Source organism: Episyrphus balteatus, chromosome 1 (assembly GCF_945859705.1).
Source record: "Episyrphus balteatus chromosome 1, idEpiBalt1.1, whole genome shotgun sequence".
NCBI lineage: Eukaryota > Metazoa > Arthropoda > Insecta > Diptera > Syrphidae > Episyrphus > Episyrphus balteatus.
This window is the reverse complement of record NC_079134.1, coordinates 97,127,963-97,143,528: the sequence shown is the minus strand read 5'-3', so window position 1 is coordinate 97,143,528 and position 15,566 is coordinate 97,127,963. Positions and strand designations below refer to the sequence as shown.

At 33.4% G+C, this 15,566-nt stretch overlaps 1 protein-coding gene across 6 annotated transcripts in view; it reads left to right on the top strand.

Moving 5' to 3' along the window:
* The window catches only part of LOC129906641 (uncharacterized), a 215,412-nt gene that overhangs the window by 169,264 nt on the left and 30,582 nt on the right, over nt 1-15,566 (top strand). The window contains exon 8 of one of the 6 annotated variants that reach the window (XM_055982470.1): nt 6,259-8,152. The exons of the other annotated variants lie outside the window; for them this stretch is intronic. Coding sequence (XP_055838445.1) covers nt 6,259-6,267 — 9 coding nt within the window. The 3' untranslated portion in view covers nt 6,268-8,152. Of the gene's footprint in view, nt 1-6,258; nt 8,153-15,566 lie in introns of those variants that run through there. 6 annotated transcript variants of the gene reach the window in all.

Sequence of the window (15,566 nt, the reverse complement as noted above, 5' to 3'; positions counted from 1 at the left end):
TTCAAGTAGTCAGTGAGTGCCGAAAATTGTATCCTGATGCTTCCAAAACTACTTTGTAAATCTGTTGATTAAATTTTTTTAGTATTTACTTCATTAATTATGTATAAGAAATGTAACACGATGTTATTTTTTTTTGTTTTTTAGGCCGTGTGTGAATTGCGTAAAATAGTTCACATAGTGTAAAATATTTGACACTGTTGAGGTGAATAAAAAATTTTCAGCTGTTAAAAATTTATTGGGCTCTGGGACCTGGTTAAATTTGAGTTAAATTTTTTTTGCAGATGGTTTTGTTTTGTTTTTTTTTTTTTTTATTAAAAAGGAGTTTCATAGCAGAAAAGAGGCAGAGAAAAATATTAAACAATAAGCAATACAGCTGAAATTTTTTTGTTCACCTCAATAGTGTCAAAAATTTTACACAGTGTTAACTATTTAACGCAATTCACACACAGCCTTAGAATTCTGTTAAATGTTTCGTTTTTTTAAATAAAACAGTTTAAAAAAAAAGTTTCATTTTAAATCGAGTTTGCACTTCAGCTCTTTTTGAGGTAAGTACTGAAAATTTAAATTGATGACAAAATTTTTCTTTTTTGGTAAATATAATCAACTTTTCTTATTTTATCAAACTTAATTGTTATTATGTATAATTTTTATTTATATTTTTTGTTTTTTTCTATTTTAACTAAATTTTTTAATGTTTATAACTTATTTTTGAAATTGTTATGTAATACTGTGCAGTCAAAAGAATTATATTCCTATTGTACAGAAAATGAATACCAAATAAATAATGATAACAATAATAAAACTAAACAAATTTAGCATCTGAATTATGTGTAGCAACACTACCTTTAATTAAATATATAAAAAGTGAAAATAACCCGATCTGTTTGGGGGCTAGAGCTAATTTTCTTCGAAAAACAGTGAAAAAACAGAGATTTTTGATACTTTGAGCGAGTGTCGGCACCATTTACAGTTATCCAATCGAGCTGAAATTTTGGCTATCTAAAAATCTGCAAAGGCGGAACATTTTATGGGGTTCCCCCGACCAAATTTCGAAAATCGATTTCTTGCGGTCACTCTACTGAGCATTAGCTATTAAATAAGTAGGGGAAGTGGGGGCAAGACCGTTTTTGTACTATGTTGTATGAAAAAAGGTAAAATTTGCAACACTTGCAATATAAAATAGGTGCCTTTTGGTATGATCGATCCGGAATGTAAGTTTTAGCAAGTTCAGTTGAGACGCCGAAGAGTTACGGTAACTTTTGTGATTTTTCATCAAACTCTTATCGTTCATGTGAAAAGTCAGATGTATATTTAACACGGAACAAATTAAAATCTTTTTTCCTTTTTTTTTATAATAGAAAGTGAATATACAAAGCATTTTCTGGGAGCCATAAAGATAAATTTTAAAAAAATCCAGAACATCAGATATGATATGACTGGGGCAAGACCGCCCATGGGCGAAATCGGAAGCTCTAGTAGCTGAAAAAAAGTGAAAAAAGAAGCTCACCGTTAGATCTTACTAAAAGCTAAGCGACATACGCCAAACAATACTGTAAGTGATGATTCTGAGGAAGAGGACTTTGCAGACTGTATTTGTACATTCTACCTGCAAATATTGTTGGTTTAAGTGCAAAATGTGTACCAAATGGAAACACAAAGATTGTGCTGGAGCTCCCATGTGGAAGCAAGACCGTTTTTTGTTAGATATATTTTTTTTAAACTTATTATCTTTTGTTCAATATTTTTTTATTTTTTTTTTATAATAATGAGAGTTCCTACAATAAACAATTAACTTAATGAATAAAGACTTTATTTTAATTAAAAGTTGTTTTTTAATGGTTTTTAAGGCAATCAAACACTAAAGGGGCGGTCTTACTTCCACTTCCCTTACCTGATTTCAACTACACCGTGATAATTTTTGTTTGTCTTTTCAATTTAAAGTTTGTTTCTTACTTAGAATTCAATATAGAAAAGCTACCAAAATAGATTTTTTTTGTATGGTTTTATAGAAAATGTACCACTATTTAAAAACTATGGACGTTAAGATCTAAATGAAGCTTAATTTTAAGCAAATTATCCCTGGAATAAATCTGCATATTACACACAAAACAAAAAATAGTCATTTTTAACTATTTTCATAGTTAAAAATCGGGATAACTATTTTAAATAGTTAAAAATAGTTATTTGTGACTATTTTAATAGTCAATCGAAGTATTTTCCAAATGAATTATTAAATAGTCAATTTTAACTATTTAAATAGTTATTTTTGACTATTTCAATAGTCAGATTTAGGGAGGGACTATGGGACTATAAACAATGCATTTTTTATTATATTATATAAAATATACCTAACCTGTAAATGAAAAAAAAAGAAGTCTTAAAGTTTTTTTTTATTTAGAATCATTTTTTAAATTAATGCTGCCAACGAAATATGCTGATTGGACAAAATTAAGGTCTCGCGGAATTCGGAATTCGTTGATAGATTTTTGTTTCACTGAAAAATTAGTTAATAAATTTTGAACAATTAATAATTTATTATTTAATTTCTTACATTTATTTGGAGCAAAACCCTGAACAAAATTTTAATTGTTATTCCTCGAAAATAGAGACTTTTGTGTTAAAAGAATTAAATGAACAACAGGTTTAATTCTTTTTAAACAAAAGTCTCCATTTTTGTACACACACGACTTTAAACATGTACTCGCACTGGCACAGTTCGACATCTTGTCATCAATCTGAAACTATACGACATCTTGTTTTCTGTAACGATACAAAATAGTTACTTTTAACAATTTTGCTTTTGCATGTGACTATTATAATAGTTATTTCTAACTATAAACATAATAGTTAAAAATGGCTATTTTAGCAGTTACGTAATTACTACGGCATAGTCAATTTCAACTATTTTAATAGTTATTTTTAACTATTTTGTTTTGGAATGTGACTATTATAATAGTCATTTTGAAACTATTTTCTGCCAAATTTCATTGAATTCACATCTTATAACTGTAAATATGTGTCACCGCCCCAAATGAAAACAATGGATTCCTGAGGTCATTTATAAGTCGAAAAACTTAAGAATTAATTTCCGATTCGTAAGATTTTTTTATAACCTAAACCTATCACGAATTTACTGCAGTTTAGGTTTGTCTCAAAAGTTTTTTTTTCTGCGGACAACCGTTTCTCCACAATTTTGCATCAAACCTAATTTTGTTCTTTTTTTAGTTGTTTCATTTTCATTATGTTATAAAAAAAATTTAAATGACTTTTTTAAAACTTTTTCGTAGTAAATTAGAATTTATTTAAAAAAATTTTTGGCCATAAATATTACCAGAAGAATTCCGAAGAAGAAAAGGTAATATTTATTACAGTTTTGAAAACAAATTATAAATTACTTCAATTTCATTGGATTTTTTTGATAAAAAGTGAATTTTTGCATTGAAATAATTGATTTTCTCAAAGACTTTGGCAAATAAGAACTTTAAACTTTTGCTATTTAACTTTCAACAATAAGGGCCATTGTATGAAGAAAAAATAACTTTATATTTAAATGTTGAATTTAAAAAAAAGAAGTTAATTTTTTTAAAAACTTCTATTAAAAAAAGTTCTTCGAAAATGAAATACCTACTTTTTAATTTTTTTCATAAACTGTAATACGTACTAAAATGTCCTTTTATAATTTTAAATCATAATAAATGTAGAATATTATTCCCAGAAAATTAAATAAAAGATATTCCTTTAATAGGTATAATTCAATTGTAATGAAAAAAAAGTAAATGAATAACAATTATTAATTAAAAGAAAGAAAAGAAATCGGTTAGTGCACAGTGCCGGTCGTTGCTTAACTCAACTGTTAACTGCCGACGGTCCTACTCGAACGCAACCATGATCTCATCTTCAAGAAGTTATCTTAAATTTAAGTCGTCATCCGTAGCCATTTTTACGCCAAACATCAGCTCGAAAGGGGTTCTACCAGTGCTTCGTGAAACAGTTGAATTTATAACGCACTGTACTTTGGGAATGACTTGGTACCATTTCAGTGGGTTTTCAATGGAAAGCCGCGTTAATACTTGACAGATGGTTTTGTTCATCCTTTCTGCTTGTCCATTGCCTCTAGAGACACCAGTTGTCACTAGATGATGCTATATATTTTTCTACAAGCAATATGCTTCAAAGTCGTTAGACGTGAATGCAGCCTTTGTCAGAAACAATTCGCCGAGGGTGACCAAAAACTTGTGACAGTAAGTTCAAACGGTTGATTACTACGCTGAACATCGTGCTTTTGACTGGATACATCCACATAAACTTGCAGAAGGCATCAACGATGACCAAGATGTAACGATAATTTTTTGCTTTGAATGAAAGCGGCCCGAGATGATCAAGATGGAAAGTGTGTAATGGCTGATCCATCTTGGCAATGGGATGAACAAAAGACTCCTTTTTACCATTTTATTTTGGCAGCGAGTATCTTGGGGATGCAATAACTGATGACAATCTTGCGGTCCACCTGTGGAAAAAAAAATCATTTTTAATAAGTTTTAGAAATCTTATACCGAGACCAAAATGTCTCCTTTCGTGAAACATTTCAGTTAGGCATTCTTGACTGCTTTCACGTCCTCTATTGCGAAAATACTTGATGGATGACGGCTTAGGGCGTCGACGTGGCGCTTAGCTGTCCCGGATCGGTGATGTACTTGGTAATAAAACTCCTCCAACTGAAGTGTCCAATTTGCAATACAACTATTTAGTGCCTTTAAACGCTTTGCAGTCGGTGAAAATATCAAACCTTAAACCCAGCAAGTAGTTCATAGCTTGTAAATTTTTTCTAAGAGTCAGTTGTTTTAAAGCTTAGAATGGATGGTACTGATCGTCACCGTGCTTTTGGACGAGTACAGCCCCGAGTCCTTCCTTAGAGCCGGAGGTATGCAGCTGATTTTGTAAATCCGGATTGAAAAGTTTCAACACCGGCTCTTGGCAAAGCAACTCCTTCAATTTTATGTAGGCTTTTTCTTCGGAGGGCCCCCATATAAACGTGACATCTTGTTTTGTTAGATCGGATATTGGCTTTGCAATTGTAGCGTACCCTGGGATAAATTTTCTTAAGTACCCCGTGATTCCGAGAAACTGATGTTTTTCAGCACAGGGAAATGTTTAACAGCAAATGTTTTCTCTTCCGATGGTCTTATGCTGCCGTTAATGATGATATGGCCAAGAAATTTTACTTGCGTTTGGAAAAAGGAACATTAACCCCAGTTAATTATAAGACCATTTTCTTCAGACACCTTCAAAACTTCTTTTAATTTTTGTATGCCTTCTTCTTTGAATCTAGCAGGGATATAATCAAATCGTCAATGTAGGCAAACGCATTTAGGCCCATGAGACTCTTGCAAAGTGATGTCAAGTCAAATTATTGCCACGCCCCACAGTGGCCCATTTAGGCAAAAGTGCTTGCAATATTCATTTGTCGGGTGGGTCTATAATGAAAAACTTTTTCGATCACTTTTTCGATTCACAAATGTTTCGAAAAAAAAATCTGTTTTTTTATTTTTTTTCTTAGCTTTTAGTGTTAAAACTAGGAAGAGGGCTTCTAAAACGTTTTGATTTTTATTTTTTTTTTCAAATGCTGTGTAAATATTTAAACCAAAAATTAAAAAAAAAAAATAATTGTTATTTGTTTAATTTAATGTTTTTTGAAACACTGTTTTTTGCACACTTTTTCGACTTCAAATTGCATACAAAAAAAAGATTCCTACGGAATCAAACAAACTCAGCTGATTCAAAATCCTTATATATTTCTTAATAAAAATCCAAAAGCTCAGCTGTGTCATTTTGCATCCAACTGAGCTAGAGCGATTTGATTTGATAAGGTCAGTCATTTTTTCGACATTTTTTTTCATGTGAAACCTAATTTTTTTGAAAGGGTTTTATAGCTAATTTCTTTTAAACCTCTTATAAAACTTTTAATTAATTATGCATTTGTTTCTGGGTAGATATAATTATATTCCATTAGGTACTTAATTTTATAAGTGCCTTTTTACCGGATTTAAGAATTTTCTAATATTTTAATATAAAGATAGACAGATAGTTTTCATGGGATGTCATAAAATTATAAGTAATAAAAGGATTTGAATATTTTTTAGTGCTGGTATTTATTTTTAAGGTATAAACAGATGAATCACTTGATGAAATTATCATTTAAAGTTTAAAAGTTGAAAAAAAAAATATTTAAAATTTGTTTGAAATTTTTGTCAACATTAGGACTTGTGAAGAGTTTATATCTGCCTGATGATTGACGGAAAAGTTTTAAACGAATTGACAGAAACAAAGTCTACGCGGTCATGTCCAATATGCAAAAGGACACAGAAAAGCTTCAACAATCAAGATGAATCAAATGAGGACGAACATAACTTCCAATATGGAATATCTCCACTGCATGCTAGAATCAGATGCATGGAATTAATGTGTATAAGCCAAAGCAAGGCTATGGAAATACTAATAATGGAAACACTTCAAGGAGAACAATCAGAGGCAACCGCTCGAATAACTGAAGTCAATGGAGAAGTTATTATGATGCTGAAAATAATACCTACTGAATGTTTTGAATTGTAGGGAAGTAGTGAATGCAGTTAAATTTGGAGAGTATACTAAGAAACAGGCAGAGCTTCTAAAAAAAGTATCCTGAAAAACTACTCACGCCTACTCTTCACAAAATATTGGTGCATAGTCAAAATCTCATCGAATATCAATCACTTCCACTTGGAGAACTGTCAGAAGAAGCCCAGGAGTGCAAAATTAAAGAACACAAGAAGTACAGATATCAAAATACGCTCAAAGTTTCAAGGATTCGGCAGAATGAAGACCTATTTAACATGCTTGCGCAACCTCATCGGATACACTTATTTCTTCCTTAAGGCATGTAAGAAACCAAAAAGATCTAAAAGAACAATACTCTCCAGAAATGATGAGTTTATTACAAATTATCTCGGACTTAGATGATAGTTTTAAAGAAATCTAGTGTTTTTTATATGTTAATTTGTTACTCTTATCTTTTTCCACTGTTTGACTTGTAATATATCACTGAAGTACATTATGAATGTACTCTTCTATAAAGAAAAATATTTTTTTTTTCTCCCCACTGTTTCACTCGATTTGGTTCCTTTCCTTTTTCCCCACTTTGTCACTTAACTTAGATTACTTCAGAAATTGATTTTTGACGATTGTATATCAAAATACCATTATGTTTACAACCTTATCTAAAACTTCTTACTTTAACACCAAATTCTGAAACACCCTGTAAAGTTTTTTTTTTTTGAAACTCACAATTTTCATAGCCTTGGAAATTTCCATCAAGATAAAAAAAAATTGTGGCGATATCATTATTTGTTTAGAAGATATTAATTTTGCAAGCAAAAAAGTCAAAACGGGCCACTGTGCGCCCCCTAAAACGAACACTTTATAGCTCATCATTTTTGAATTGTTGAACAATTTCTCCTATTTATCAGCATGAAAGTATATTAAAAGGCTAAAAAGGCGTAAGAGTATATTATTTTGTACTCACTTAACTACTTACTCTTTAATCTTTGTAGGTATTACTACCTATAGAAAAAATAAATTTCCTAAAAACAATTTTTTTTTGAATTTTTTTTAATTACCTATTTTTCTTTAATGAAAACAGTGAACAGTGAATATATGACTTAAAATTAATCACCAATACCATCAGCACTATCTTCATCAAAAATGTTAGCTTAGGGGATAATATTTTGTTTTGCTCGTTGTAACCGGATGCGAAGTGCGTTTTACTCGATCACCTCATGTTTTCTAGTTAATCCCAATAAGTGTTCACAGACACCCTCAAAAGAACTTCGCTTTTGAGGTTATTTTGAAAACCTGACGTGATGAGGCGAAATGGACTGCAGATTAATTTTTAGCGACCCGAAAAAAGCATATATTAAACATAGTCCCACCCCCAAATCAGAACTTTTTTATGTGAGACTCTGACATTTATTGAGGTTATCTCGTAAACTTGAGGTGATGGGGTAAAATTGTCTCCGGATTCGGTTTTAGCGACCCAAAAAACATTTAATTTATATATCCGCATCCCTATGCACGAACAAATTGAAAAAATTAAAAAAAAAAAAAAATGGCGGTTCAACTGTACAAAAATCCATTTAACGCGCAAAATGCAAAAAACCGGCACAATTTTTTTAAAGAACCTCAAAAAAAACATACATCGTATATGGAAAACACACAAAATATTACTTGATCGAACCATGTTCATATTTAAATTCTATGGATTTAAGAAAATATAACTTTACTCAAAATTTACACATAATGTACATATATATATATTTTTTTTTGTGTTTTATCATAGTTAAATACCCCAAGTTGAAAACTCCATACTTAGATTTTGGAACGATTGGAAAATGTATCCGAAAAAAATTCGCAAAGATTAGGATGAAAAACAGCCAATTTTTGTTCTGATTTACAGATTAACAATCAGACTTAAAGAAAAATTAATTGTGAAGAAACGGAAGGATCTATAAGAAATTTAAAAGCACTGTTCAAAAAAATGAATATTGCTCTATAAGATAACACACAAAAAATAAAGAAACTCTCAATTTAGCTTTTTGAATTGATTCCAGCTTTTGGGTCTTTTCGCCCCAGTGTGCGCGGCCGGCCGTGCTCTCTGGTAAATTGGCTTTTCCTCATCAGGGATTATTTTCATTTACACACTTGTTCTTTCGGGTCGCTTTGGAGAGTACTTTGCAAAAATGTATTTTCGACCTGACTTCTGAGTTCTGGCTCTGGGATGCTTTGAAGTGCGTCTGACAGCTGTGATTCGCAAGTGGAAATTAGGTTAATTCGAAACATCGGATTTTCTGAATCGGCTAGCTTTTTATAAATGACAGTTTGCCCATCATCGATGATTAAACATATTTTTGGCAGTATATCTTTACCAAGTAAAAACTCATAAGACAACCACTTATCTGGTACAAAATGATATATCAAATCATAATACTCGCCTGAGATCAGAATATTGATTTTGGAAGCACCTAAAGTTTTAGCCGGCTGCAATGGTGTCAACTCTTGGATACTGCATGTTATCGAAACTCAACTTTTGTCTAAGACTCTCTCTGTCAAGAGTTAGATCGCTTCCTGTATTGTTAAGTGCCTGGAATTCCTGTCCTTGGACCTTGATGGGAGTAGTAATATCTGGAACTTGACTGTTGACTTTAGCACTTAATGTTGGCTTGTTCTCTGAACAATTTTTGGCAATGTGCCCAAACTGGTTGCATTTGAAACAACGACAGCCTTTCTCCTTGTTAGGACACGATTGAGCACTATGAGAAAGAGCCGCACAATAATGACATCGAGAGTGCTGAGTTGTTTCTTCTTTTCTGATGATACTTATGTTTTTTTTTTTTTTATAATAAGCGCGCACTAAAGGGATTAGTCTACCCTTAATATGGTGAACACAGTACGAGCATTAGGAAAAAAGGGAGGGGTTTGAAAGAAGATGCCGATGAACATTAGTTTTGAAGTTCTGAGTTTTGAAATGCGATGGAAAAACAGAGGCGGGTAATGCGTTCCACATTCGTGTAGTGCGGTTGAAGAAAGAATCTCTGTATTTAACGGTACGTCCGAAATCGGACTCTAGGGTAAACTGATGAGCATTCCTTGAAGCGCGAGTATTACGGTTGAATTGTTTGAGGGGAGGAATGCAGCTAGCTATTTCTTCTGAGCATTGCTTATAAAAATAACGATAGAACAACGTGAGGCATGATACGTTACGACGGTGCTCGAGAGACGTAATTGTATCAGTTATTGACCTATCACCTATCATTTTTATAGCTCTTTTTTGTATTCTATCCAAGAAACTCAACGACGTTATTAGAGCACCTGCCCAGATGTGGGAGTTATATTCGAGCTTTGGACGAATATATGCCTTATAAATAACGGCTAGATCAGACGGGGAGAAAAATTTCTTGCATCTTCGGAGGAAACCTAAACATTTCGCAGCAGATTTAGCGGTGTCAAATATGTGTTCATTCCACAGAAGGTGGTTTGTAATGCACATACCGAGAACTGAAAGCTGTGCGGTTTCCTCGATGCAAGTACCACTCATGGAAAGTGGCATGGAAGGAAGGTTTCGCTTTAATGAAAGTAAACAGCATTGTGTTTTTGAAGCATTAAATTCTACTCGATTTTTTATTCCCCATTGGACAATGCTATCAAGATCAGAATTTAATGAGCTTATCATATTGAGCCGTTCAAGATCCGCATCCGAAGAACATGGGCGAGAATCAGGAAACGAATATGAAAAACTGAGGGTACTATCATCAGCAAAACAGTTGAGTGGATTAGAAGTTGCAGACAGGAGATCATTTATAAAAATGAGACAGAGAGTCGGAGACAAAACGTAGCCCTTGGGCACACCAGCATTTATTTTGTGGGTTTCAGATTTGAATCCATCCAATACAACTTGTATTGAACGGTTCGAAAGGTAATTTCTAATCCAACGAAGAAGAGATTCATCGACGCCAAAAACACGCATTTTCGAAAGAAGAGCTTGATGCCAAACTCTATCAAATGCCTTTGAAATATCAAGTGCAACAATCTTACTTTCTCCAAAACGATGTAAAGATTTGTTCCACTGCTCGGTGAGATAAACTATCAGATCACCAGTGGACCTGTTGCTACGAAAGCCGTACTGCCGGTCATTAAGAAGCTTCCGTTCCTTAAGATATTTCTTAAGTTGAGGGTGAGGGTTAAGGGTGAGGAAGATTCGCCTTTTTTAGGGACAGGCTGGACAAATGCTGTTTTCCATCTACTAGGGAAGAGACCAGTAGAATAGGACAGATGAAAAAGCTTACGCAGTGGTTTTGCCAGCGTGGAAGAACACCTCTTCAGAACGATTGGGGGGGATACTATCCGGGCCAGCGGATTTGTGAATGTCAAGATCTTTAAGAACTCTTGCTACTGTACGAGTGCGAAAGAAGATTCGTCCCATGAATCCGTTTACGCGCTCAAGTACTGGCGGAGTCATGACACTATAAGGCAGTGTTGAGTTGGCAGCGAACTGCCTCGCAAGTAAGTTAGCTTTGTCAACAGAGCTAACAAATGGAGTGTCATTGAAGACGAGCGTTGGAACCGACGACGAGGTAGTGTTGCGAATATTTTTTACAAATGACCAAACATTTTTGCTACCTTTGGGACATTGTAGTATTTTTTGCCTTAATTCTTGATCATGCTAAAATTTGGTTCGTCGAATATGGGCGTTGGTGGCCTTTCTAGCTTGTTTGAACTTTTTTCGGTTTTCCTCAGTGGGAAGCCAATCCCACATCGAAAGCTTACCTCTTTAACCCCAATAACCTCTTTGCAGCTCGAATCAAACCATGCATTCTCTTTCGGTTTGATTGTTTTAATCCTATTCGGGATATAATTTCTCATTCCGGAGAGAATTAAATTTGTTATCATATCTGCACTGGAATCAACGTCACTATCGAGGAAGCATAGCGACCAGTTAAAGTTTTTGAATAATTCGTTGAGTCCCTCCCAGTTGGCTTTCTCGTATTGCCAGACAGTTCTTTTGGGTGCTTTTTCTTTAACTGGGTTTGTTTGACATGAGAAATTTGCAGATATGACACAATGGTCTGATGTGCCTAGAGGCGATAATAAACTAACTGTGTACTTTTCAGGGTCAGAGGTAAGAAACAAGTCTAGAGTGTTTTCAGCTCGACCATTAATGTCCGATATTCGAGTCGGCTCGTCAACTAGCTGAGTTAGGTGGTTTAACTCAGCAAAGATCTCGGCATACCTTCCTTCGGGTGTTGTCTGGCCAGAAAAGCGAAACCTATTCGGACAATTACCTATAATGATTTCATTAACTAAATCCCAATTAAAACTTCACAAAAACAAATTGTCACTAGTGTTATGCCTTAGTGACAATTTGAGCTGATCCGCCCCTGTTGGCTATCTTGTAAAAAAATCAATAATATAACCGAGTCAGATTTATAACAACTCTGGCACTGCAAGCTACCATAGCTATTATAAAAAAACTAATTGTAAAAGAAGAAAGGGGAAGGAAAAAGAAAGGATTACTCACTGTGCTCATTGCTATTTAACACACTTTTTTTTTTTTCATCATGATCACTGGTGGATGATTTGCTTTGCTGCTTGTTGATGAGCAGTTATTGCAGTGGTGGATGTTGTTGTTGTTGATATTATTTTTTTTGTGTGTGATGATGGAGAGTGATGTAGTGGCTTAATGTTGTTTGTTGTTGTTTATTGCAGTGTTTTTTTTTGTATTGTTTGCATGGAGGTGATGTGATCGTGCTGTACACATACACTTGGCATATGACACTTGCACTTTAATTTAATTATTTATTTATTTTTTTTTTTTTTTGCACAGCGCGATTTTTGTAGGTGTAAATTCACAAACGCATCACTGCAGAGATGATTTGCAATCATTCCTGTAGCACGTTCATAAACGCAAATAATTAGCATCACTTAAAATGTCAATCGTTCACTATTGCAGAGTTGGATAAACTGATTCGCAAATATCAAACAAAAAAGCATCAAGAATTTTCTTGATAACTTGGTTATGCCGACGCGATTTATAGTAAAAATGAAAGAAAAGGACAATGAAAAGTATTTAATCAAATTCTAAATTGTTTATAAATGAATAAATTTAGGGAATATTTTACCAGCACACAAATTAAACAACTAATAGAAGCCAAATTAATATATGAAAGTATATTTATTGGGGGCAGAAAATCGAAGTCAGTATTGTGGAGGAAAGTTCTGTAGAAGATAAAATGTGAGGCTCCAGATTTTAATTACAACAAAGAGTTTTTATTAGTACATTTCCATCATTAAGCAAAAATTGTTTTTAAACGTAAAACTTTTTGTCAATCAGCATCGCATCGTCATCAACTGAGCAACGATCAGCATCGCAAAAAAGCAGTGATGCGTAATCACTACCAAAAAATTTGACGTTTGTGAATTTACCCTAGGATTTTAATAATTTAATTTAGATGGATGGATTTGTTTTTTTATTTAATATTTATTTATTTTTATTTTGTGTTTGATTGAATATAAAGTAAGACACCAACATAAATAGAGACACAACGAGAAAAACTTAATTTGACGAGACTAAACTTTCACAACGTGTGTTGCCGATGAGAGGCAGATCGGCACTATGTGAACAGATTTATTCGCCGTTTGCGTTTTTAGATCGGATTTGATCAGCTTTCATTCGCTCGTACGCACAGTGGGTACCGCCATAGGTCAAAAACAAAAAAAGTAAATGTCAGTATTTTAAAATCTATCGTTTGACGGTTACCCCTTTTTTCATTTCTTAACAGCCATTCAAAGTCGGTATATAAAAAAAGGTATAGTTTTCTTATCGCTGCGCTGCAGTTATAACGTGTGAACTTGCGATAGTGATAGCGGGTGTTAAAAAATTGTGAACAGTTTCAAATTATTATGGATATTAAACGAGAAGGTTAATACTCCCTAAAAACATAAATTATATTGTTAAATAACATTAAGGCTAATTGTAATGGGGCTCGTTAGCGAAGCAATTTTAATCATTTTTATTTAGCTTAATTTTCATTAAATTGGAGATTTAGTTGGTTTGCCTTCGAGTGCCTTATAGAATTTAAGTTCTCAAATGAAGAATACGGTCCTACCTTTCGAAATAATAGCGCAGTTTTTTCCCCCTTTCGAGTAATACGAGTTTAAATGACGATACACGGAGAAAAAAAAATTACAACGTAAAACTAAAAAAATTCCTTTTTGGCACTATTTTTTTTATAAAAGACTGAACTAAAAGGTAAGGTGCTCGACTGAAAGTCAGGTTCCATTTCCGGTATTATATTTTTGACCGCACTTTGTATGGGAGGGGTACCCTTCGTACTGTGGTACGGCTTAAGTTCTGCCTTAAGCTCCTCTAAGGTCTTCGCGTGATAAAGGATATCTTTACTTAAAACTTCGTCTGGTGTGCCAGCTATGATATACTCTAATAGTTGAGCTTCGTCAATAGTTCCTCTAGAATAGGGTGGACCAAAAAAATTATTTTTCATTATTTTGATTTGCTCTACCGATAACTTGTTTTCTCGACACAAAATAATGCTACCCTAATTTTTTCAGAGAAGAGGCTTTAGAAAAATAAACTGGTGAAAATGGAGAGACGTCCAGAAATTCTTGTACTGCAGGCGATTGTTTTTCGGTACCTCCAAACTTGCTTTGGAGTCGGAGAAGACGATCAGCAGTTGGAATGCTTTGAAAGAATTTTTGGTAAAAGAGTTCGGCAAATAGGAGCATGAAAATGTCCATAAATTACTCGAGAAGACAACAAAATCTGACAACGAAACATTTCTAGAATACTTTTATATAATGAAAAAGATGCTTCTAGACTCTAGAAGCTATCTTTTTCATTATACAGGGTGATTCACGAGTAATGTGCCAAAATGCTAGAGCGTGTAGGTTAGGTCGAGACAAGAAAAAAATCGTATGGGAGGGGGGGGTCTATTCCCCCTCGTTTAGTGGGGAGGGGCAATTTAAAAAAAAATTGACTTATTTTGGAAAAAAAATTATTAAAAATCAACGGTTATACCTACAATAACGTGCTATACCTTTTTGTAAAGCCAAAAACATATTCTTTTACAAAAATTTTAAATAAAGCCATTTTATGGTACAGTTTTTGAAAAATTAATTTTTAAAATCAAAATTTTGAAAAAAAATTGGAAAAACAAAATTTCAAGCTAATTTTTCTCAAAATTTTATGTTATTAAGTACTAATTAAGTTTTTAAAATTCGATGCTCTTATTTGTTTTTAAACAAAAACAGAAAACCGGGTTCCAAAATATCTTGTCATTTTCTAGATATTAACAAAAAACCAAAACTACTTTTTTCTAAAAAACCTCTTTATTTTCTGTTTTCAAGTAGCTGGACTTGTCGATAAATTAATTTATGAAACATTTACCATTCCTCAATTATTTTTTAAACACTCAGACTTAAATAAGGATATAACAAAGTGACACAGTATTGGATTAACCCTGAATTGGTCAACTTTTTATTGATAACACCTGAAAACTTACCTGAGAATTTTTCCTACTCTGTCTGGGGGACTCGCCGCCCATGTTAAGTCAATTTTTTTTTGCTCCTCCCCGCTAAAAGAAGGGGAATAGACCCCCCCCTCCCATACGATTTTTTTCTTGTCTCGACCCAACCTACACGCTCCAGCTTTTTGGCACATTACTCCTGAATCACCCTGTATAAAAGTATTCTAGAAATGTTTCGTTGTCAGATTTTGTTGTCTTCTCGAATAATTTATGGACATTTTCTAGACTCTAGAAGCTATCTTTTTCATTATATAAAAGTATTCTAGAAATGTTTCGTTGTCAGATTTTGTTGTCTTCTCGAGTAATTTATGGACATTTTCATGCTGCTGTTTTCCGAACTCTTTTACCAAAAATTCTTTCAAAGCATTCCAATTGCTGATCGTCTTCTCCGACTCCAAAGCAAGTTTGGAGGTACCGAAAAACAATCGCCTGCAGTAC